Below are 22,947 nucleotides of genomic sequence, written 5' to 3'. Positions count from 1 at the left end.
TATGACTTCTGCGTATGCTTCGATTTATTATCAACGTAAACATTTGTGTAAGTTTACTATTTTAATCTCAATAAAATTGTTTTGTAAACAGTGGTAACGTTTCCAGTTTATTTCATCTCTCAGTACCTGTACACAAAAAACTATAAACATAAATACAAATTTGTAGAAATATTAGATCAAAGTGGAATACAATATTTGAATATAGAATAAATACCGTAGTAACTAAAAAATTTTATATTCATTGGCTAATGCATCGTATAAATTACTATTAAATTATGTAAATTGTTTACGGTAGATGATAACGTACAGACACAACTGACAAATAAAAAGGTAATACGATGTTATACTTTTTTTATTTTCTGGCATTACTTACAAGTAAGGTATCTTAAGGTTTTTTATAAAAAGGAAGTGAAAGTATAGGTTTTTTTAACTGATAAAACATAATATTTAATGAACTGATCATAATTTTTTTTCATATTAAACTATTTGAATTATATTTCCCTAATAAATAAATAATATAAATATTTCTCAAATATCATTACATTTATCTCATTTCTGATTTTTGTTTATAGATGCAGGAGATAGATTGTGAAATGTAATTTAAACGTTTACCACTAACACTTTTTTTTATTGAAAACTAAATTCGAGAACTTGGACTAGTACAGTTCAAACAGACTGGTCATTAAACAAGTTACATTATCAGATATCTACATAATGTTAGAAATATAATAATGTATCTTAGCTTAAACGTTGCGTTTATGTTGGTGAACAGTTGAATACTAGCTCAGAAATAAAAAATTGCAGAAAGTTTCAAACTATATTCCGATTGAAAACCTTTATGATACCCATTAACTTAATAGAGCGACGAAAATCTCTCAACCAGATGAAACACTTGACGTATTACGTTTACCACTTTTTTGAAATAATTAAGAAAACTTCTCAATTAATTATCTTTGAACTATTTGCCAGAAGTCAGAGTCACTTGAGAGAGAGGGGGAGGTTATGCTTTGTGACATTTTATTGTAATAAATGGATCAAACTCTTTGTACTTTTATCGAGGATTAAAAAAGAAATCCTCCAAGTGCTAAGCTAATCCCTTCCCTAATAATTATTGTTGCGAATACAAGGGTTTAGAAAAGCACATAAGCTTAAACCAATAAAATTGAAATGAAATAATTAATGTTTTTTATTACGTAATTGTGAAAAGCGATCTAGCATTTATGTGCAGAACACTCCAGGGCCAACAAACAATAGGACTGCCAACAGTAGGGTGTGCACTACCAAGAAAATATGTAAATTATGTTTGCTACAAGGATATTTTTAGTTGTCATTTCATTGCAGCAGAATGCAGCACGTGCATTGTTTTTTAGTACACCAGTCTGACGTACTGAAGGTAGTGACTCACTGGAGACCTGGAGTGTGACCCTGTAAGCTGGGTAGTGATTCATAGGAGCAGTTTGCTACGTTCTTTAGGCTGATTGAGACTGTTAGATTAACATTTAAATTCCTCGGTTAGGTAGATTATTGGACAGTTCTTTCGAAAGGTAATGAATTTGAACTTATAATGCTCGTCACAAATTAATTATGCGTTATTACTGTTGAGTTGTTTTGGATTGGACTTTTTCATTAATAAAATCTTTCTTCACCATTTGTTAGCAAGGTTCTATTTTTGATTGAAGCAAAACAAAAAACAATCATCTAAATATTTCAGTGTCACAAGATCTTGAGTAATTCGTAATTCCTTGTTCCCAGTTTTCGGGATTTTGTTAACCTTCACAATGCCTGCCACTACTTATGATATGAAGGAGCTTGAAACTTTAACCGAAGGGAGTAATAAGTTTGCAGTTGAAATTTATCAGGTGAGTACTTTTCATAGAAAGTCATGTTTCATCTGAAGTAGGTGATATTCTTAATTAATAAAATAAGATTTTTATTTTCTATATTTTTTGCTTTTAAACAGGCACTGAAAAAACCTCAAGAAAATCTAATTGTTTCGCCAATTAGTATTCAATTAGTGCTAGCATTAGCGTATGCCGGAGCCAAAGAAAATACTGCAACAGAAATGGCTAAAACACTTCATCTTCCTGAAAAACTAGATGATGTTCTTAAGGGGCACAAAATGCTCATTGAACAATTGCAGGTAATTTTTAGTTTTAAAGCTATATATAAAAAAGGAAACTAAAGTGTTTACTCACCCTTGATCTTATTACTATTTCCAAATCAACGAAATATTGAAATCAATTATAGTACTTTAATTTTAGTTCAAATACAAATTCATTTGATTTTAAGGCTATTTATGTAAGTGAAAAGTAATTGTACCTAAAAAATTAGAAGGAATAAAATATATTTACTCGTTAGTTATGTACATAGTCGTCGTGAGGTGTTTATTCAGTTAGTGTTTTTTTAAAAAAAAAAAAAGAATCAACGGCTAATGTAGAACTTTTATTAAGTAACTGTCCGCAAGATTACATACCCTTATTATTTCTAGTATTGGCAATATAATCTTACAAATTGGTAAATGGAGAATTTAAATTGATTTTTAATTCATTTGACGTTAAGTTCTGTTGTGAAATAAAAACTAATCAAATAAGCTGAATTTTCAGAGTTAGAATAACCGAATTTGCCTTCTCTTAAGTTACCGTTTCGGACTACACTCGTTAACTGAGTGAGGGAGGTTATAAGGTGTGCATGTGTGTTATTCAAATTGTTGTTAAATCGTAAAACATTTTGTAAAAATAATGAAATAAAAATTAATGAAACCTAGTAATTGTTTAAGGGTTTTCATTTTTAGTGTATGCATAATTTTTTAAAATTATATCATGAAGTTGTACTTCATATAGGGGGGGGGCGCAAATTCAAGCAGAAAACTAAGAAATTACTCTTATTTCATTTGTACTGAGAAAAAGAAATGATTCACTTCTTAAACATAAAGATAAATTTGTGATTTTAATCACGTAATAAATTTGTAATTAGTGAAATCTTGAAAAAAAACAACTTAAAAACAAAGAAAAACTTGCAGTTGCTAGTTAATATATGCATTTTGTGTTGTCTTATTTGTGAAGTTTTGCTCTGCTGTCTGTTTCGTACATCATGGCTTTAAAGAGCGTATCGGAGTTGAAGTTATTTTGGTCGTTCATTGGGTTTTGTTGAAATAGCTTTCTGTTTCAATATTTCTACTCTTTCTACGATGTCTTCTTGTATTTAACAGCGTTATAATGTTAATACTGGCTGTTGGTGACTGTGTTTGATAAGGTGCTTTGTTTAGGTCGAGTCTATTTTGCTGAATTTGTACGTGCGAATATGTTCTTAGTATCTATCTGTCTTCGATTTTTCTCTTTCACTGGCTAACAAGTGTACTACCACAGTCTGAACAAACTAGTTTATAAATACCACTGTTGCCATAAGGATTGTTAGTTACGGTTTGTTCATAAATCCTGTTTCCCAGTTTGTTGTTAGTCCTAAAAGCAAGTTAGTTTATTCGTTCATTACTTCTAATTTTGTAATACTTCAATTTATCATTTTCACGAGCTGAAACCAAGGCAGTTGAGAACTCTGATTGTGTTTGAGTACGTTCTAAGATAAAAGTAAAGTTGGAATTCTTGGGGAGCCCTACGAGAACGATTTCTTGATAAATTTTTCAGAAAAGATAATTTTGCCCTCTGAAGTGCGTTTTAATAGCAGTTCAGCCATTTTCGCCTTTCTCTCACCTAATCGAGTTGTTCTTTTCGTGTCTAATTCGGCAAGTTCTGCAGCATACTGCAGAAATACTTATAAGGTTTCACTTGATAGCTTCCATAGCAGCCAAGTCAACGCAAAAGATTCTAGATAGCCATCATTTGTCTTTCTAAGGGAGAATCATTACCTTAAATTTTAGAACCCAATAACGAGCAGTATGCTGATGAATCGATCTCCCCATAAATAGTTTCATTGATTGTACACACAATGTTGTTTTTCCAGAATAACGTAACATTAATAATTAACCTTACGCTTTTACTGATTACTTAAAGAGAACTTTTATATGTTATCATTCTACAGAATCTAAAAATTAATATATCGTGTTATTAAAAATCAGACGTGGATAGGTTGTGTGGTTCTGGAAGAAAAATAAACATATTACTCATTAACATGCGAATTCTTCAGTTAATGGTGAGGCGACATTAGGTTTATCTCTATATTGTCGTTTCAGTATAATGTAATACGATAAAATGAAATACCATTCTATTTTTTTTTCCAACTTTGATGGCAATTTAATTTTATAAAAAAAAATCAAAATTCAGCATTCAGGAAGTGTAACCCTATAAATGTAAAAACAAGTTTTTTTAGTTGATCAAAAGACGCTTTATTTGTGTTGTAAGGTTGTAAATGAACGCTTTTAAATTACTTCGACCCTATTAAGGGTTTTTCACCCCGGAGAATCTGTTCAATGAAATTAACTATAGCTGAATAGATTGATTCATTATTTATTAACACATTGAAACTCATTTGTTTTATTTAGATTTTTCAATACCTTTTTTCTTCTTTTACTTGATTTTGCATAAGACGTTGACCTAAAAAGTTATTTTAGTGATAATTTATCACACAATTGCATTATTATTATTATTTCATACGTCAGCCGAAAGCCATTGATAATAGTAGAAAGTTAATGTGTTTTGTACAAAAATATTATGTCTTAATAATTTATTTCAGATTTAGTAACTTTTTGTTGTATTTTCTACCCTCATGTATTTTTATTTCATTTGGTTTCAATATTTGATATGACTTAAGATCCACAGAAATTACCTTTTGAAAAAGTATTATTTTTTAGTTTTCATAGTTACTTTCTTTTGTTTATTTATTTATTTTTTATTCCTTTGCAAATAGGAGTAAATAATTTAGGCACCATGATCTGTTGTAAGTTATAAAATTAACATTAATAATTGACCGCTATTGTAATTAAGTAATTATGTCTACAGGGAAAGTATTAGCTATGCGGTTAGCATATTGGATTCCCACGCGGAGGTCCCGGGTTCGAATCCAGCTGCTGGCCCTTAGATTTTCTCTTCCTAGGAGCTTCTTACAGCTCACTGTCCGGTGATGGATGGTGATGTCCGTAACGAGAGAACACTGTCCGGAGGCCGGCAGTGCATTGAAAAAAGCTCCGGGCGCCAATAACCTCAGATGTTGACACGACTTAAATCATTAAAAATAAAAAAATGCCTATGAGTTTTCCGAGATAATGAGTACGAGGTGACCTGAGTCGTAATTCTCTCATATATTCCGAAGAGAATGCTAGTTAACAAGTCCTACGAAAGTAGGCAGAGCCAGTCTTGCTGGACGAACATTCTGTTGATTATTGATTCCTGTTGCCAGGATGTCTGGAAATAGGGACATTAGCTTAGCTTAATGGGCTAAAAAAGGTTCTGGCGACCATGACCTCATGCAGACGCGCCTTAAATAAAAGAAATAATAAATAAATAAAAAATAGTATGGAGTCAGATTGAATCATTCAAACTTCGAAGTATGAAATACAATTTGTCAGTGCACATTTCCCATTTAAAATGGTGGTGTTTTGTATTTCGTTCATTTGCGCGATCATTTTATTTATGCTCTCACAGCTGCTGGATTTAAAGCACAAGTAAACGTTCGTGTTCGTTAACTTGGTGATTTAATTTTATACCCCCTATAAAATGGATAAGTTTTTACGTTGAATACATTCCAGTTGGGTTGGAGAAGTTAGTTGTGACAAGGTTGTACAATACTGGTCTACACTCTAGTGATTACCGATTCTATAATTTTTTGCATATTTACCTTTGAAACTTAATATTTAATGTATGCTAATTTTTCATCTATATTTTATTTTCAGCATCCAACATTAAAACTTGCCTCACAAATATTCGCTGAGAAAACATTCAACATAAAAAAAGAATACCAAGATGTGGCATCTAAGTATTTCCTATCAGAAGTTGGATTAGTTAATTTTATATCAGATCCTGAAGGTTCTAGAAATGAAATTAATCAATGGGTTGAAGAGAAAACTAATAAAAAAATTAAAGATCTCTTAGCCGAAGGTGAAATAGCTAGTACTAGTTAGTAGAAACATTAAGATATTTAATTGAATATTATTAACATTTTTTGAATTACAGGTACTATTACTCCATTAACCCGCCTGGTACTAACAAATGCCATCCATTTTAAAGCTAATTGGGCAAAACCATTTGACGCCGAACTAACAAGTGATGAAGATTTTTATGTTTCTCCTGATAATAAGGTCAAAGTAAAAATGATGTCAAAGACAGGACAGTTTCCATACAAATATAACCCTGAATTAAAAGCTAAAATTTTAGAGCTACCTTATGAGGTGAATTAAAAAAAATTGTGACTTAATCTTCTTTATTTGTTTATAATATTTGCATACAATCGTTTATATTAAATAATTCATGTAATTCAGGATAAAGAATTCAAAATGGTCATAATTCTACCAGATCTAATTGATGGTTTGGCCGACGTAGAAAATAAATTATCAACATTAAATTTAACCGAAGAACTACTTACCCTTCGTGAATCTACTGTCAGAGTTAGGTTACCAAAATTTAAAGTTGAACAAACATTGGATTTGAAAAATACTTTGATTCAAGTAAGTGATTAAAATATAATTTTTGAAATCGTAATAATTCTCGGTTCTTTATAATGAGAATGTGTTACTAAAATTGATTTTTACATTGATCCAATTAAGTTCAAAGTAAAAACGTTTAAAATGACGTTTTTGGTTTTAATTTATATTAATCATTCTGGCTTTTTAGAACATAATTTAATAATACTAACAACTGTGGAACCGACTGACCTCACACTTAAAAAAATCTGGTATATACTACCATGACTTCCTCTCTCTATAATTCTCAAGCTTTTCATCAATCTGTGAAGTTTTACTAAATTATATTGTTTCAATTAAAAAAAAGAGTGAAGCTTGAACTCCCTTTACCTTCCCTTAAATCAATTTTTATGTAAAGTATTTTCCAATTAAATTATTTTGATTTTGGTTTCATAGAAACTGATAGTCTACTATTTGGATTGTTTGAGTGCAGTGTTTGTCAGTGTTTTAAGGCTGGCATGGCGAAATCCTAGAAGTAGCGGATAATCCACTTTTTCCTGAGTGGAACTGTTACACAGAAAATTAAAATTTTAAATGCTTTATTAAGACCGATACAATTAATTCCCAGAAATATGTGTGTTGTCAGTATTGTGCAGAGTTGAGAATGAAGTTTCTTTCACTGACCTTTGATCCAATTTTTAAGCAAAATACATTTATTTTTGCTCTCAGTGGTGAATTTGTCAGTTACTACTTTTCTCGATCTTTCGCATAAAGCTATTTCACTACAGTTTTATTTTAAACCGTTTTATCAATTGCACAATAATTCATATTGATTAATCATTGTTATTGACATTTCTAGCTTGGTATAAAGGATTTCTTTGATCAAGGAAAAGCCAATTTAAGAGAAATTTCTGAAGAACACTTATATGGAAGTAAAGTCGTTCAAAAAGCTTTTATTGAAGTAGATGAAAAAGGAACCGAAGCTGCTGCAGCTACAGGTAAGATTTCTTGATTCATTGCTTCTTAAGCAAGAAATTAGCACGCTTTTTTGGACTTTTGTGAGCATGGTACCTTTATTTTCTTTAATTAAACTGTAAACTGGCTTTTGGGAATCCATTAGTGGTGTGATATATTATCCAGTTCAAGATGAGAGAAATTCATCCACTTCTTTTCTGCTAAACAGCCTTATTTTTGGAGGTTGTTAGTACGATAGATATTTACCCCTAGATATTGTATGTACGCATCAAAGAATATTATTTCGTGTGTAATTGTCTAAATTTTATTGATTTTAACTAAATTTGAGGTATATTTATTTGAATGTATATAGTTGAATTGATTGTGTATTATTTGAGTTTTTTCGAGTTTGATTTTCTTTCTCAGTATTGTTTTCACGTATATTTTTTGAGAAGTTCTTGTTCTGTGATAGGGATTTTGTAAATATTCTATTAACTTAAGAACTAACTACAGTTAAGATATCAAGATTATTACACTCTTCCGCTAATAAATTTTGAGATTTTATTATCACAGTTGTTGATTAGCCAATATTTAATTGAATTGAATTTACCGTGACATCACGTTAGTGAAGCGGTTCGAGGCCAGGCCGCAGTTATATTTTGAGTGCGTTAATGTTAATTGATAGATATCCGTATCGGTTTAAGACATCTGATCGGTAGTTGGGCGTTCAAGCCCACCGAAAATAAAAGGCATTGTTTTACTTTACTATGTAAGCTATACACTGCAAAACGTTTACTTTTTCAAATACATACGTATAATAATAGATTTCCAACAAAGGAAAGTTGTTTAAAGATTTGTTGAAGATTGTGGAAAATCTCTGATTTCTAATGTCAGAATTCTAATTGTTTTTAATTTAAAAAAACTTTTAAACAGTAAATATAATCATATTTAAATAAATTTAACTCATTTTTTTATTCTAATTTAATATATGTATTAATACCAAAACGCTTTCTTTGTTTCTGAGCCTCAGTATACGGAGTCTTTTCTCATCTCATGAAATAAATTTGATCTTCCTGCAAATGTATTTAAAGAAATAGTTGAAGAAAGAATTATGGTTGATGTACAGGCGTCTCTAGGTTTCTTTTCATCATTTTTCACTTTTGATTTTAAATTGCCTCGTTCAGTTCATAACGTCACAAAGGCAGGTTATCAAATATTTTGAACTTGAATCAATAACTTTCTTATGGATTTTAATAATTAAAAAATAATCCTTAAATATTATTACTCCATAGAATATATTCAGACTATTTTTCTAACTTTACGAAATAAAAATGATTAAAAAAATTGAAATTATTCAATAAACACTTTAAAATAAGTACTTGAGGAACGATTTTTTCGAAGTTTATAGTTTTTCTTTGTTGATCTCAGATGCTTTTTTTTTTATGTCAAAAAATATCTTCTTTATAAAATTGAAAAACAATTGGTTGCAAAGCCAGAAATATGCACTTGTCTAAACGCTTCTTTTCTTAAATAAATGAATAATACCTCTGGCAACCGTAAAGTTTTTAGGCCACTTCACCGTGCATTAAACTACTATGTAATTAGTTGATTTTGAAGCTCTTCAATTTTAGTCAAAATGCACTCTTTTAGAATTTCCTTCAACAATCTTTGATTGATTTATTATAATAATAATATATTTGTGTAAAATAATTGTATATATAAACTTCTTTGACTTGGAAATTATTCAGTCAACATCTCTTTACTGCATGGACAAAGAATTGAGAATGCTTTATAAAAGATTAAGAGTATACAAAAATTGCATGGTTTGTATTTTCTATATCTTTTCTCCCATGTTTTTACAAATTTTGTCCATAATGTGGGAAGTAGGCAGTCCTGAACTGAAATGTACACAGTGATGGAATCCTCTCTCTCAATTCATTCTGCCACGATAGTTCAGTTGCCTTGTGCGTATGAGTCTCCAAGAATTTTAGGAGAGATAGAAAGAATTATGTTAGCTGTCAGCAAAAATTGAGGTGATCCCCTACTTCGTTGACATTGTATTCTTAAATAATACTTCAGTATTATTATTTGGAAGGAAATGAAGTTACAGTTCCAAACAGGCGGCAGTCGTGTTATCTCATGTGAAGATTAAATCAGACTATTAGAGATTTTCACCGTTCTTGGATCAATCATCCTACCATTACTGCAACAGCCCTGTTGTCATCATGGGTTGGATCAAAGATAACATTAGTGACTTTAATGTTCTCCCAATCCACTTAGATATTTGTTGGACCAATAAAATGCTGGGGGGGTTTTCACTGGTTAGCATTCTCAAACAGTTTATGAAGTTTCGTCAAAATTTTTGAAGAATCGATGATTTTTAACATTTATTGGAGTAAAATCTGATTAACTATCCGTAACCCTAGAAACGATTGTATTGTAATTCTTGTTGGAATTTTGCAACAGAGGACAGAAGGTCCAGACACTCTCATACTCACATGCCTTCTCAACTCCCTCAGACGCTCTAACACCTACTTAGCTCCCAACGTTTTGGTTTATTTTTGAATGACCATCATAATTGTAAATATGTAAAACTGCAAGCTGAATTATTAAATGACAGTAACATTCTAAGAATAACTTATAAAATTCGTAGTTTTATTTAAAGAAGCATCAAGTATTTTAAATTTTTTTTATTTTATTTTGTAGTACAGCGTAATTTTGTTTTTAGATTATCCTATTTTTTGAATGAATTTATTGATTGCATGTTCAAAACTATATTACATAAAATTTGAATTGTTTATTTCGAGTTAAAATTGCTTTTTATAAATAAGTCTGTAAATTTATTTACTTGAATTAAATTTTACTTTTTTACTATGAGAGTATGTGAGAATTATTTTAATAGTTTTTTTAGTAATGCCTACTAATTATAAATTACGTTTTCAAAACATATGTAAATGTGTTTTGATTTTAATTTTTTGTTTGATCTTATCCTTCTTTTGGATACGACTAAAGAAATTAGGTCATCCTGTGAGTGTTTTAGTTAATTTTTTTAAACAAATGAAGCTAATAAATTGAAGCGCACCAATCATATTCTGGGGGGGGGGATTTTTTTTTTTGCAAAAATTGATTGCACAAAGCTTAACCTACTAAATCGCTGATTAATTTTTAAGATTTCTTTATTTAGTTTTTATAGTGTGCCGTTTTAGTAGTTTGTTGTATCCAATTGAAATGTTTAGTACAAGTATCTGAAATTCCTGTAAGCTGCCATTTAAAATTATGGTTGTATAGTTGCGAGGGATTTTTGTAGAGTGGATATTTTCGTTATGTACCATCAGTTTGGGATAAATGGTCATCTCTATAATAGCCATGTAAATCTCTTATATAAAGGAAGTAAGCCGTTAACTATAAGCGACTCTTATTTAGAGAAGTACTCGCTTAAATAGGACCAGTATATTCCATTACAGAAGACTCGCGAGATATAGAAGTTATTGCCTGCTTAGAATTTGCTATTTTCTTTTATTTTGTTGAAGAGAATGTGTAACTTTCTGGCGAGTGAAGACACAGCTAAAGAATATTAATAGTATTAACCTTGTAGCTTATCAAGTTAATTCCCATGTTGTTTCCAAATAGATAAAATTTAAAAGAAATATTTCATATTACAAAATGAAATTGATAAAAGCTTCTACACAAAGAAGAAAATCACCAAGCTTTTTTTAATCGCAAAAAACTTACTGTGGTTTAAGTTTAAACCAAAACATGAGCATTTGCACTTTTAATGCTTAAATTTCTTACGCCTTTTCATAATCTAGAGAGACTTCTTTCATAATTAATAGTGAACCGAGACACCCCTGCTACAGGTTTTTCTTGGTAAAATGACCACCACTTATATTTCTGTGACATATTATACTGCAGCTACGAGTCTGCAATCTGATCAATAACTTAAAAAAAATCATACGTGCTAAGAAGCATAAATAAAAACGATATTATCCAACATTTCGAACACAACCTCAATTTCAGTTACCTTAGTGGTTTATGTTCCTTTATATGTAGAAATATTTACTTGCCTAGTATATACTAACTGGATGATCTTTCAAATAATTTGTATAAATACAAGAAATAAGTTTAATACTAGATTATTAACTTTTTTCTCAAATTAAAAAGAAAGTGAACAAATTATTAATTGCTGCGCCTTTATTTTTCTGTTGGTTTTTGTAGTTGCAATCGTTAGAAGGGTGCGATCAATCGAGATTGCCGAGGAGTTTATAGTTGATCATCAATTCGGTTTTATTGTAAGTCATTCGACTACTGGCTCCGTCCTATTCGCTGCTAGAATTATTGATCTTCCGTCCACGAGTGTTCACGATGAACTTTAATGTTTACAAAATTTTATAATTAAAACTAAAAATTGTTATACTTTTAGCTGCCTTTTCTTAAAATAATGATTATCCTCAAATCCTATAAAATTTATATGTATATAAATCCACGCACTATATTAAAAGTACTATTAAAAAAAAAAAAAAAAAAAAAAAAAAAATGCAAAATAATAATAAATTGTATTACTTCCGTTATATACATATATAAAAAAAATATTGAAACTTGTATATTTTATGTGAATTGCCTTATACAGAAAAAAAAAATTGTTAATCTATTGTCATTTGCTGATTTCATTTTTGTGGCCTTGAAATTAAAAAATAATTATTATTATAAAAGAATACCTAGAAAAATTGAGGGTTCATTGTTATTTTATAATCAATTCTAAAATAATAAAACTACAAAAAAAAAAAATTATTATAATTTGAAGAGCTTTTTAAAGTAATCGCGTTTTTGTTTTATTGAGAGCAAATCCATATCCATCTATAGATTTATTCCGACTGTTCTTGAAAGTATTCTGCTAGATTTATGTTGGTTTTTTTTTCCAAATTTTCCTCAAAAAGTAACCAAAGAAAATGATTCATTGATAATAAAATTAATAATACTACATATAATTGTATAGAAAAACTCTTATTCATCCACCTTTTACGAAAGTTTCTGGCAGATTGTTCGAGTTACCGACTATTTTTACACTATTATGTTGATTCTTAGATCCTCAATTACATTTACCTTTGGCTAGACCGAATTCCTTACTAGCTGTTCACTTACTAAGAAGTTATTTTTTGTGCTTTACAAAAGAAAAATTTGCTTACTTATAAAATATTTTGACTCTCCCTCTAACAAATGGCGGAAAGGCTTACTGACAGGTTTTTAAAGTTTTGTTCATATTGTTTCTACCATTGAGTTGATACTATTTGGAAACCTTATAATAAGTAATTCAATACTTTTTAAAAAAACTTTTATTTCTTTTTAAGAAGCTCTTCACTAGATAAGCGCAGAATTAAACACCTAGAGACAAATTTATCAGTATTAAAGCTTAGGTATTTTAACTAGAAGACTTCCTAATTCATCTTCCCCTTTTATATTTATTTTTTATTCGTAAGTTCCATTAAAGTTTTTAAAAAATCAGCAGAAAGGCAAATTTATGAGAAGGAACATTGTCCTTAGTAAATAAATTCACATTGTTTTGATTTGTTTACCTTTGTACGAGCTTTGCCAGCTTTAAATATTTAGTTTGTGATCTCGTAACAAGCAATAATTATTTAACTTGCTTTAATTGTGTCTAAATATAGAATATATTTATTTTTATAGCTTTATTTATTACAAAGTTTGCAAAGCTTTTGTATGTTAACTTTTTTATGTATGTTAATATGGAATGGTAAGATAAATGTTCCTATATTTAGTTATTCAATTTTTTTTATGATTACTTATTTATATAATAAATAAATCACATAATGTCTTATCATAATGTCACATAATCTCATTATAAATCACATAATGTCTTCTTCAGATATAAGCTCTTTTAGTTGCGTAAGTCTGTGGCTGTACTTATCAGACAATAGAGAAAGTGGGTTTTTTGCATGTCTTTTATCTTGTTCGAAACGAATAATTGAATTAAAGTTTGATTTTTATCAGCAAATACAGTTTTTTTTAAAAAAAAGTAAAAAGACATGCAATTGGTTCTCGTGTCCTCAATTCTGCAATGGTTGAGACAATGTTATGGTCCAGTAAGATGGGGGAGTTGTCCGTGAGGACTACTTCTTCTTACAAGACGGAGATGACTATTGTCCTTAACTCTCGCGACCATTCCTATGTGTTGGAATTCCTCTTCCCTGCTACGGCCCGAATGGATATTATTCTTATTGTTTATGACACGTTAACAACATCAGTCACTACTAACACTGCCCATAGACTAAGATTAAAAGATGAGTTATGTGTCCTGATAAAGAAAAAACTGTTTCAGAAAACCCGGAGCTTTTTTTCAGTGAACCGCCGGCCTCTGGATAATGTTCTCTCATTACAGAAAACACTGTCCATCGCCGGAAAGTGAGCTTAAAGCTGTTTAAAAAAACTATTGTTCTACCGTCTTGGTTATCTTCGAAATTTCCTTCAGGCTTTGTAAACCTGAAATCATTAGTAAACGCCATACATTTATTTCCATAAGTGAAATAAGTAGAACTTATTTTCATTACTTTTTTGTATGTGATGGTGCGAGATAATTATAATATACATCCATTGTACAAAAAACTTTAAGTCGGGAATTTTGTTAAACTACTGTTAATCGTTAAATGATGTGTTTTTAAGTTCACGGGAAAATATGAAAAAAAATTTAAATGGAAAATGCATTTCTTATTACTCAAGTTTATGTTATTTGCATCTACAGTCACTTAAAAAGTAATTTTTTTATTACCTATTTCAAATAAAGAACTTTTAAGGATGCCCTTTATTTAGGGTATGTTAATTAGTATCGGCTGCAGCAATGTTCTGCTAAAAGTGGGGTTATATCTGAAGCTGACCTAAAAGACATGAATACTCGGGGGCAACTAAAAAACAACTCATAGTTTATTTCAAATATTTTTATTGCCTTGCTCTTTCTAGATCCATGGCAAAAAGAGCAGAGTTAAAATCTTTTCACTGGCCTTCCCCAAATAATTTCATGTTTTACGATATCTTTTCCCTATTTCAAATTATGTTATCTTTCCTTATCTTATACACAAACAATAAAAAGTAGAACGTAATGCGTTGGTGCTTGTAAGTACCAATAAGGAATAGAGACAGACTGAAGGTTTTTAAAATATCTCGCGTTCATTAATTATAATCTATTAAAAGATTGATACGTAGATGTAAGTTTTAAAGAAAAGGTCACCCTTTTTAAAGAAAAAATAAACCTGAAAACGTGAGCAATCAATGTGAGAAAAGTAGTTCTTACCGTTAAATCAATTTCATCATAAGTTATTGTCGTTTGTCGTTATAAAAAAACTCAAAATCCAAAATTTAATCCTCTCACCTAGAATGAAAGAGAGAGGGTGAGTAATTCTTATTAAATACAAGAGTTTGTTTTTTAAAGTATCGAGAATTGATGATTATACCAGCTTCTCTGTAAGTTCATTTTCTAGGAGTTCTGGGATTTTCAAAATGTGAAAAGCTTCAATGTTAAATTTACTGATGAACTGTGAATTTAATTCGTTGCTTATATTGTATTTGTCACTTTAACTATGAAAATTAGATTTAGATAAAGACATGTAAATATTTCACGACAGTTAATTTGTTTTTGATTTTTCATCCGAAAACAATAAAAAAGTAAAATTGTGTTTTGCTTATCTAATCTAAAGTTTCTCTTTAGTTGGAACTACATTAGTTGGGCGGCATAAAATGAAAAACATATTTATATTGCAACTAAGTCTCAAATAAGATAAACCAAAGGTTTCTTAATAGTTTTTGCTCCCGAGTTTATTCTGGTAGTTTATAAATAAATATATAATATGTTAATTCCCAAATAAAAAGTTTATTAATTTTTAAGTTTAATTATTTATGTTTAAAAGTAATATAAAAAAAATGACTAAATCTTAAAGAATCGGAAAGAATATTTGGTATTTTTATATTAATTTACAAATATAAACCAGATAGTTGATGGAAATTTTAAATTGTTATAAGATTCGTATAGTTTATTTTATTTATCTTTCATAACTTATTAGAATTTTATTGTGGAAAGTAAAAATCAAGAGAAGCATTTATTTATTAAAGAATAATTCACATTTATGAATCAATATCTGTTTTCCATAGTCCGTATAGAAATTTTTTGAAGCTATTGTCCTATGAAATAGTTTATTTGAGAAACTAGTGTTGTTAAAGATATGTTATTTGGATTATTTTTTGGATTGTGGTTGAGATCTTTAATGGAGGTGAGTTTGAATGAGGAGGAGAAAATCAGAGGGTTGGAGAGTGGTTTTTGAACCCAGCACCTCCAGATTACTATTGAACTATTAGTTATCACTACTTATTTATTATTTTTTGCTGATGATTATAATTTAATAATTATTTACTGCTATTCAATAGTAATGTATTGTTATTATATTCGAGGTTAGACCGAAAAATTCGTTAACATTATTTAAAGAAAGAAAAAAAATTGTTGTTGCCCGATAAAAGCTTCCTCCTCTTCAAAATGATCTGTAGCTGCACATGCACTTGTCCTAATTATGTTTTCTTTAATGGAAGGTATTTTTTGAAAACGCTTTCAGTTCCTATTCCGTTTTTTTTTAATGCTTCATTTCTTTCAAATAATTTAAATATTGTAGCAAACTATATTTTATTAAAAATTTCAAAGTTTAAGGAATCTTTGTAGAGAATCTTACGTGATTGTTGTAAAGCATTTGTTGTAGATTACGTTTTGCAGAAAGAGTCCAAACCTGCCTCGTTAAAAACTTATAATAGCCTAGATCTAATCTCAGAATGTCTTCTTCGTTGGTCTATGTGGCATTCACGAAAACATTCCCTATCTATGGATTTACCTGAATCTAACGCTTCTCTTTTTTCTAGCTTTATTTAGGTATTGTTCAAGTTTATAGTATTCTAATCTGATATTTACTTCTGGGTCTATTTCTTAGTAACTCCAAGTACATCCATTTTTTGCCTTTTCATTTTCAAAAATTAAGTACTGCTACAGAACAATTGTTATATTCCCTATATATTATCAATTAATATTAATAAATGAGTTGCTGGAATCCTAAGTTTTGAGTAAAAGCGGTTTTTAAAATATTAATTTTTTTGGCTTTTTTGTTTAGTGTATGTTTTGTCCGAAAACGCTTCTTTCTCTAAATTTGAGATACTGAATTGTCAAGATAAATCTCTCGTTTTTTTAAGACTTTTTTCTAAAGTACTCGTATTATTTTTGGAGAGGTCTGGAGAATATGAAACGTTTTCTTCCTTTCAAGTTCAAGAGGTATAAGTCCTTGTTCCCTATCATATGTTTCATTCACAAAATCAGAAACTTTTAACTACAATTTTCAACAAAAATATTTGGAAATTTAGATTTATAAAAAGTTGAACTATGCGAAAACTAAAAGAACCAGATGATTTGTTTGAACTAACTTTCGTTATCCAAATAGATTATTATGCTAAATGAGCTACTACAGTATTTTGAATTGGATATTATTGATTTTAATGCAAATCTTCCATTACTAAAAAGATTAATAAAAATAAGAAGGTTCTCTTTATAGGGTGGCTTAATAACAGCTCTTTATTGGGTGGCTTAATAAAGTTTTTACTTTATAAATAAACTATTTTGTATGTAATCATATATTCCTTTAAACAGTATTTTTTTTTTTGTAATCACCATGTTGTATTATTATTTAACCAAATATAAAATTTATTTCAACAGATTTCATAATTGTAAAAATTGTCTAATAAATTAATCCGTTTAATTCCGTACAAAAAAGTTTTTCCTAGTTTAGATATTCTATTAATCGATTCATTTATTCTTTGTAAAGTACACGCTATAGCAGGAGTTGGTTATAAAGATACTATACTCAAAATGTAATATGATTACTTTTAAAACATCACCTTATTAGACCTTAACGATAAAACGGGCCCTAACTTTTCTGATAATAAGTAAAAAATAACTCACTTTAACCACGGCCTTATATGGATGAATCAGATTAGAAAGAAACAATCGTCGCCCTTAAAAGTATTTCTAGCAAATAGCTCTTCCACAATATCACAACCTGTAATGAAATGGAAAGTGAGATTAGTTACACAAAAGTGTGCGACGCTCTCGCATTTAGTCGGATAATTGGTTACCCTTGCTAAGTACCTAATTTCAATCCTATTTTAACGCTTTAAGTGTAGAGATTAGAGAATACTGATAATAATAAATTGCAAAGAGAAAAATTCCGTTTGGTAAAAAAGTCAGAGCTTCATACTTTCCGAGAAATTACTCATAGATACGAAGTTTTTGTTACGCACTAAAATGGATTATCTAGAGTAAACATTTTCGTTGTGAAGATGGGCTAAAAAAAAAAAAAAATAAAGAACAAAATACGTTTAGTTATAAGTTGACCTGTGCATCTAGTTTAGTCTCCTTTGGATAGCTTTATTATTAGACTTAAAATCATAGCCATCTTAAAATAATTTTGATCATAGAAGACATTGCCTTAATGAGCTTGAACCTTTCAATGAATCTTCTCATTAATTTAAGAAATGCTGTTTCGCTTTAAATCTTTTTTCTAGCAAAACCATAATCAGCTGATTTTTAAGTTTTTTTTTATTTATTCCAGGGATTATTGTAGCAGTAACTTCGATAGGACTAAATCATCGTACAGATTCTTTTATAGCCAATCATCCCTTTTTATACATACTCTACAAGAATGATAGTATACTCTTTCTGGGGAAAATGTCAAAATTTTAAGAATTTATTCCTCAACATATTTAATTATTTTATTCGATTACATTTAGCTATTAGGTGAAGGATGAAATAAAGTAATAGCTAGCTATTTTTATACTCAGAAATTATTCCTTTTTTTTATTTATTTTTTTAATTAGCCGACTGTTTTTCTGTTCCAAGACCTAGACTCCTAACTCCAAACATAAAGAGGTGAACGGATGTTTCGCCTATATCTCATCTCTGTGAAAGGCATAAAAAAAATCTTACTTCCAGCCCTGTCCAAACTCCTCTTTAAAATTTTTGCCCAACAACTTATTGAAGACATTCACAAATAATGCTGTAAAAACCGTTATAGAATCTAAAAAGATATTTGTCCCCCAGAGACGCCTAATTCGGCCAACCTGTTTACTTCCTAATTTCTTGAAATCTAATATGGCTCAGTGCCCAGATTAAAAAGAAGTACATCCTTGGTAGATTGTACTACTTGGAATCTTTACTTGTACTACTTTACTTGTATTGTCTATTAAGTTGATTTTAAAAAAATTAATTCAAGATTATAATTTTTTCACATTGTACCTCTTTATTTCAATTTCTGATCTTGATAATCTCTACTGAAATCTGTTTCTATCCTTTTTTTTCTTTAGACCACTTTCTTTTTCATCTGATCTTTACTCTTTACTTTTTTAAGTAACGGTGCCTAAAAGTTGCAGTGGAGTTTCAAAAATCAAACTCTCATTAATCTCAACAAACGATAATATAACCGATATCCTGAATAAAAATCAGTAAAATGCTCATTTAAAACGTGACTTGTAAAGTAGACAAAATTCATGCTTACATTTTAGTTTTTACAGTAGAAACGAGTAGGTATGCTTAACTGTCGATGAGAGAACATGCGAATTGGGAGCGCTAATGCTGACGTTGAAGCGAAGTCTGAGAATCCTTAAAAGAAACCTCATGCAACCTCTTCACATAAGTAATTAAATTGGATTTGCCAACTTTAAGTGTACTTCCATTTCGGCTTTCAAGTAATTCAGTATATTATTCATCGCTTCTCGGCCTATTGGCTAAGATAAAAGTGTGAAGTATAGTATTATTCATACATCAACGGATACTGGGTAACAATTTTCTATGATACTTCTGGAAAAATCCTTCTACTTATGTTCCCACAGGATATTATGACGTAGGGTTTGTAAAATTTATAATATTTCATTATTACTTTTACTGTACTTCCACTTTTATAAAATTTCCTTGCCTTGAAGTACATCTTTCAACATTTTCTTACTAATCAAAACCTGCTTTCTAACGCTTCCTCGTGCTTCATTTGAAAAAAACAGATGTATACAATAGATGTCTTTTTTTTAACCATTGTATTTTAATATATGTTCGCAATGTTGATTACAGCTGTGGTTATTGCAGTGGAAATGTCAGCTGTGACCTTTCTTCCAGAACCAGAATTCATTGCCAATCATCCATTCTTATATTTAATGTTAAAAGGAAATTGTATAGCTTTTATTGGAAAAGTTTCTAATTTTCAATAATTGAATTCCCATTGCTTATATTTTCTTTCTTTTACTTACTTTATTCGTTGTATTTTTAAATTAGTAAACTTTAAGTTTCTTGAAAAAATATATAATTCCTTGTGGCTGTTCCATTAATATCTATTAAATTATTTGATACTAAGGTAATCAAATGTTCTGTAACTACCCTTTCATATCTGATTTTTCATTTAAAATTTAAGCACAATCTATGCGGAATCCCAGGGGAATTTGAAACATTCTTGACATGCTTGCCGAATGGATTTCCCTCGGAGGTCTTTTTAAGTGTTCTCGTGCAGTTTAGGCAGATTGCTAAATGTTTCACGAAAATTCACTTACTCCTAGTGTAGGTGATTGTGGTTAAGTAAATTGATAAGGACTACACTCATAAACAAAAAAGACAGCCGAACACCTTGATTTCGAAATGTAGGAAGATAATAAACGCAATTTCTGATTGTATAAATAAAAAAGTGATTTCTATGTTCTATATACTAACAAAAAAGTAAAATAACTTTTTTATGAAAAAAGTATAAAAATTAGAACTTTCAAATAACGAAAATTAAACATTAAAATAATATCTTGCTTCTTTTTATTTGGCCATATTAAAAGGTGTATGTTATTACTCCCCTTTGCAGTCATGAGCTAGTTAGGGCTAGGAGCTAGCATTCTCCTTGCGATTCGTTAATTGAGTCTCTGCATATCGGATTGGGAATGTTCCATTTCTGAAACCTAAAGTCCGTCAGATCGTTTTGGTTGAATGATGCTTGTAATTTAGATCCTATTCTCCTTTTGACAATGTTCCAGTTATGTCTATAGAGATAAGCTGTTGGCTACTGCCTGGCAAGTCATTGTATCTTCACAATCAGCCATATTCACACTCTTATCGTATGTGTAGTTTAAAATATTGTCTCTATTCCCAGATATTGCAAGTTGATAGTTCTCTATGTTTTTTTAACATTATATTTGTCGATCTTTAATGATCAGCAGTTCTGATCGCTGAGTATGGAAATCCACCTCAAATCATGATAGAGAAACTAACTAAGAAACCAGTCTCCTCATGAAAACAGCCCAGAATCTCATATTTAGCTTTTCTCCCAATTAATTTAAAACATGCTACATGGCATAGTCACGATCGTATTCAATACTATGTATCATTGTAATTATTTTAAGAGTTGCATCTATTTTGAAGTTTAAAGTACACCGAAGCACTTCTTTGAACCACATTTGCTGGAAAAAAATGTTTTTAACGAAACCAATTGTTAGTAATATAAACAGTTTAAATAAATCAGCTAGTTTATTGCACTCGTTGAAGGTTGTTTCGACAAAATTTGAAATTATAATTTGTAAAATTGCAATTCTAGTAATGCAATATCCTCAAATTGGGATTTCAAGCATACTTAAAATATTACTTGACCTAATGTGTCGCGAGTCAGATCATAATGCTGCCACTATTTTACTTAAATTTCTCTGTTTTTTAAAAAAGTATTCACTGAAAACACTTAAAGGAATATATAAAATCAAGTTTGTAGCATTACAATTAATTTTTTTCACAGCATTTTACACTGTTACACGATCTTTGGTAATGTCCAAGAGAGAAGAAGAATTTATTGCCGATCATCCTTTCTTTTATATAGTTTTGAAGAATAAATTAATATTGTTTATTGGAAAATTATTATGTTTATATAATTCTTGTGGGTAATTAGAGTTGGCAAATAGTTATCTATAATCGAAAAATTACTTGCCTTTTATTAAATAACAGTATTGCTATCTTCTTCGTTTTATTTATGGCTTATTTTATTTTTAATTTTAATGTTTAAAATAATGTGCCAAAAAAATAAATCTATGTTGTTAAATTAATACAGTATATTTAATAAACTTGGGAACTTAGGATAGCTGTCGTGCGATCACTCACTCCCCTTAGAGAAATAAAAAGAATTAGTGATTCCTAAGATTTTCTCATGTTTATGCTTTCTTTAGCAGAAACATTTTTACTTTGTAAGTTCTATAAAAATATACAGACATTTTTAAACAGACAAGAAATTTAAGCAATCAAGTGTGTTTTTCCATCTGGGTTTATGGAATACTGAATTTTTAAGATTTAAAAGAACCCTTTAACAGTTTTATTTAACTTTTTGTGATACATCTCTCTTTTCATAAAGATTTCAATATTAAATTTATTCTCTTCGCATCCTCTTATCATAAAAAACCCCATTTCGGTCAGAAATCTGTCTTTTCAAATTCTTCATATAAAAGTGGCCTAGAGATCTTTTAATAACTAACTGTAAATGACTGGCAGTAGCACCACTGGGTAGTCGCACCATTTTTATAGGGACTTTTTTCCCTGGTTTTATTGCTTTAGATTTTTGTTTCTTTATATATTTTACTGCAGTTTTTCTTTGGGTTGCTTATTGTATTATAATAGCACGTTGTAAGTTTAAAATTATACATTTATTAGGTTCATAAATGGCGTCAATGGCTTGTGACCTTATAAAGATCAAAAAGTGGTCCTCTAGGTCACAAAAAAATAGTCTACCCTCATTTTATTTTTGACGAATCAGTTCCAGTAACAATTTCTAAAATCTAGTAAAATGTAATCGAACAATTTATGACTCTTCCTTCTACCATCATCCTCTTCATTACTGTTTTAGGGAACATCTTCCTTTACCTATCACAGTTGATTTTGGATCTCTACTGCCTCACTTTTAACAAACTAAAAGATCATTCCATGTTTTATCATCTTATCTCATACTCTTTTGCGACCTCGACCAAATCTTTTCGAAAACATTCCTGTTTCATTGAACCCAAGTTGGTGAACAAGGAATATCAGAAGATTTGTAATTACTAATGCCGAGGCAGTCGTTGCACAAACAAAAAAAAATTAAGCTTTTGCAGCGTTGGTCCTTAAAAATGTTCTTTGGGTAACAACATAGCCAGCATAAACATCGCTTCTAACATGCACGTTCTGCTTCACTGATCAGAGCTTCGATTAACTTAATCCAATATATCTTTCTTTTTTTTTATTACTGAATTCATACCTTGGGAAAAAGCATTCTTTTAAAAAAATATATATTTTATGGAGTAATTTCTTACAAATATGTCTATGTTAATAAAACTGGGATATTTTTATTTAAATTTTTTCT

The 22,947-nt window shown here is 29.7% G+C and overlaps 1 protein-coding gene across 14 annotated transcripts in view; it reads left to right on the top strand.

Annotated features, from left to right (window-relative positions):
- The window catches only part of LOC141446955 (leukocyte elastase inhibitor-like), a 35,848-nt gene that overhangs the window by 2,824 nt on the left and 10,077 nt on the right, over positions 1 to 22,947 (top strand). For 8 of the 14 annotated variants that reach the window (XM_074113991.1, XM_074113986.1, XM_074113985.1 and 5 more), the window contains exons 4-9: positions 1,753 to 1,859; positions 1,961 to 2,140; positions 5,843 to 6,047; positions 6,123 to 6,337; positions 6,428 to 6,613; positions 7,428 to 7,566. In XM_074113991.1, the coding sequence (XP_073970092.1) occupies positions 1,753 to 1,859; positions 1,961 to 2,140; positions 5,843 to 6,047; positions 6,123 to 6,337; positions 6,428 to 6,613; positions 7,428 to 7,566 (1,032 nt within the window). Of the gene's footprint in view, positions 1 to 1,407; positions 1,545 to 1,752; positions 1,860 to 1,960; positions 2,141 to 5,842; positions 6,048 to 6,122; positions 6,338 to 6,427; positions 6,614 to 7,427; positions 7,567 to 11,737; positions 12,074 to 18,165; positions 22,121 to 22,947 lie in introns of those variants that run through there. The other 6 variants (XM_074113995.1, XM_074113994.1, XM_074113993.1 and 3 more) reach the window with 5 other exon arrangements.

The sequence above is a fragment of the Rhodnius prolixus genome, unplaced genomic scaffold (assembly GCF_049639745.1).
Source record: "Rhodnius prolixus isolate KJV_2025 unplaced genomic scaffold, Rpr scaffold_7, whole genome shotgun sequence".
In the NCBI taxonomy this organism is placed as follows: domain Eukaryota; kingdom Metazoa; phylum Arthropoda; class Insecta; order Hemiptera; family Reduviidae; genus Rhodnius; species Rhodnius prolixus.
This window is presented reverse-complemented; position numbering and strand designations above follow the sequence as displayed.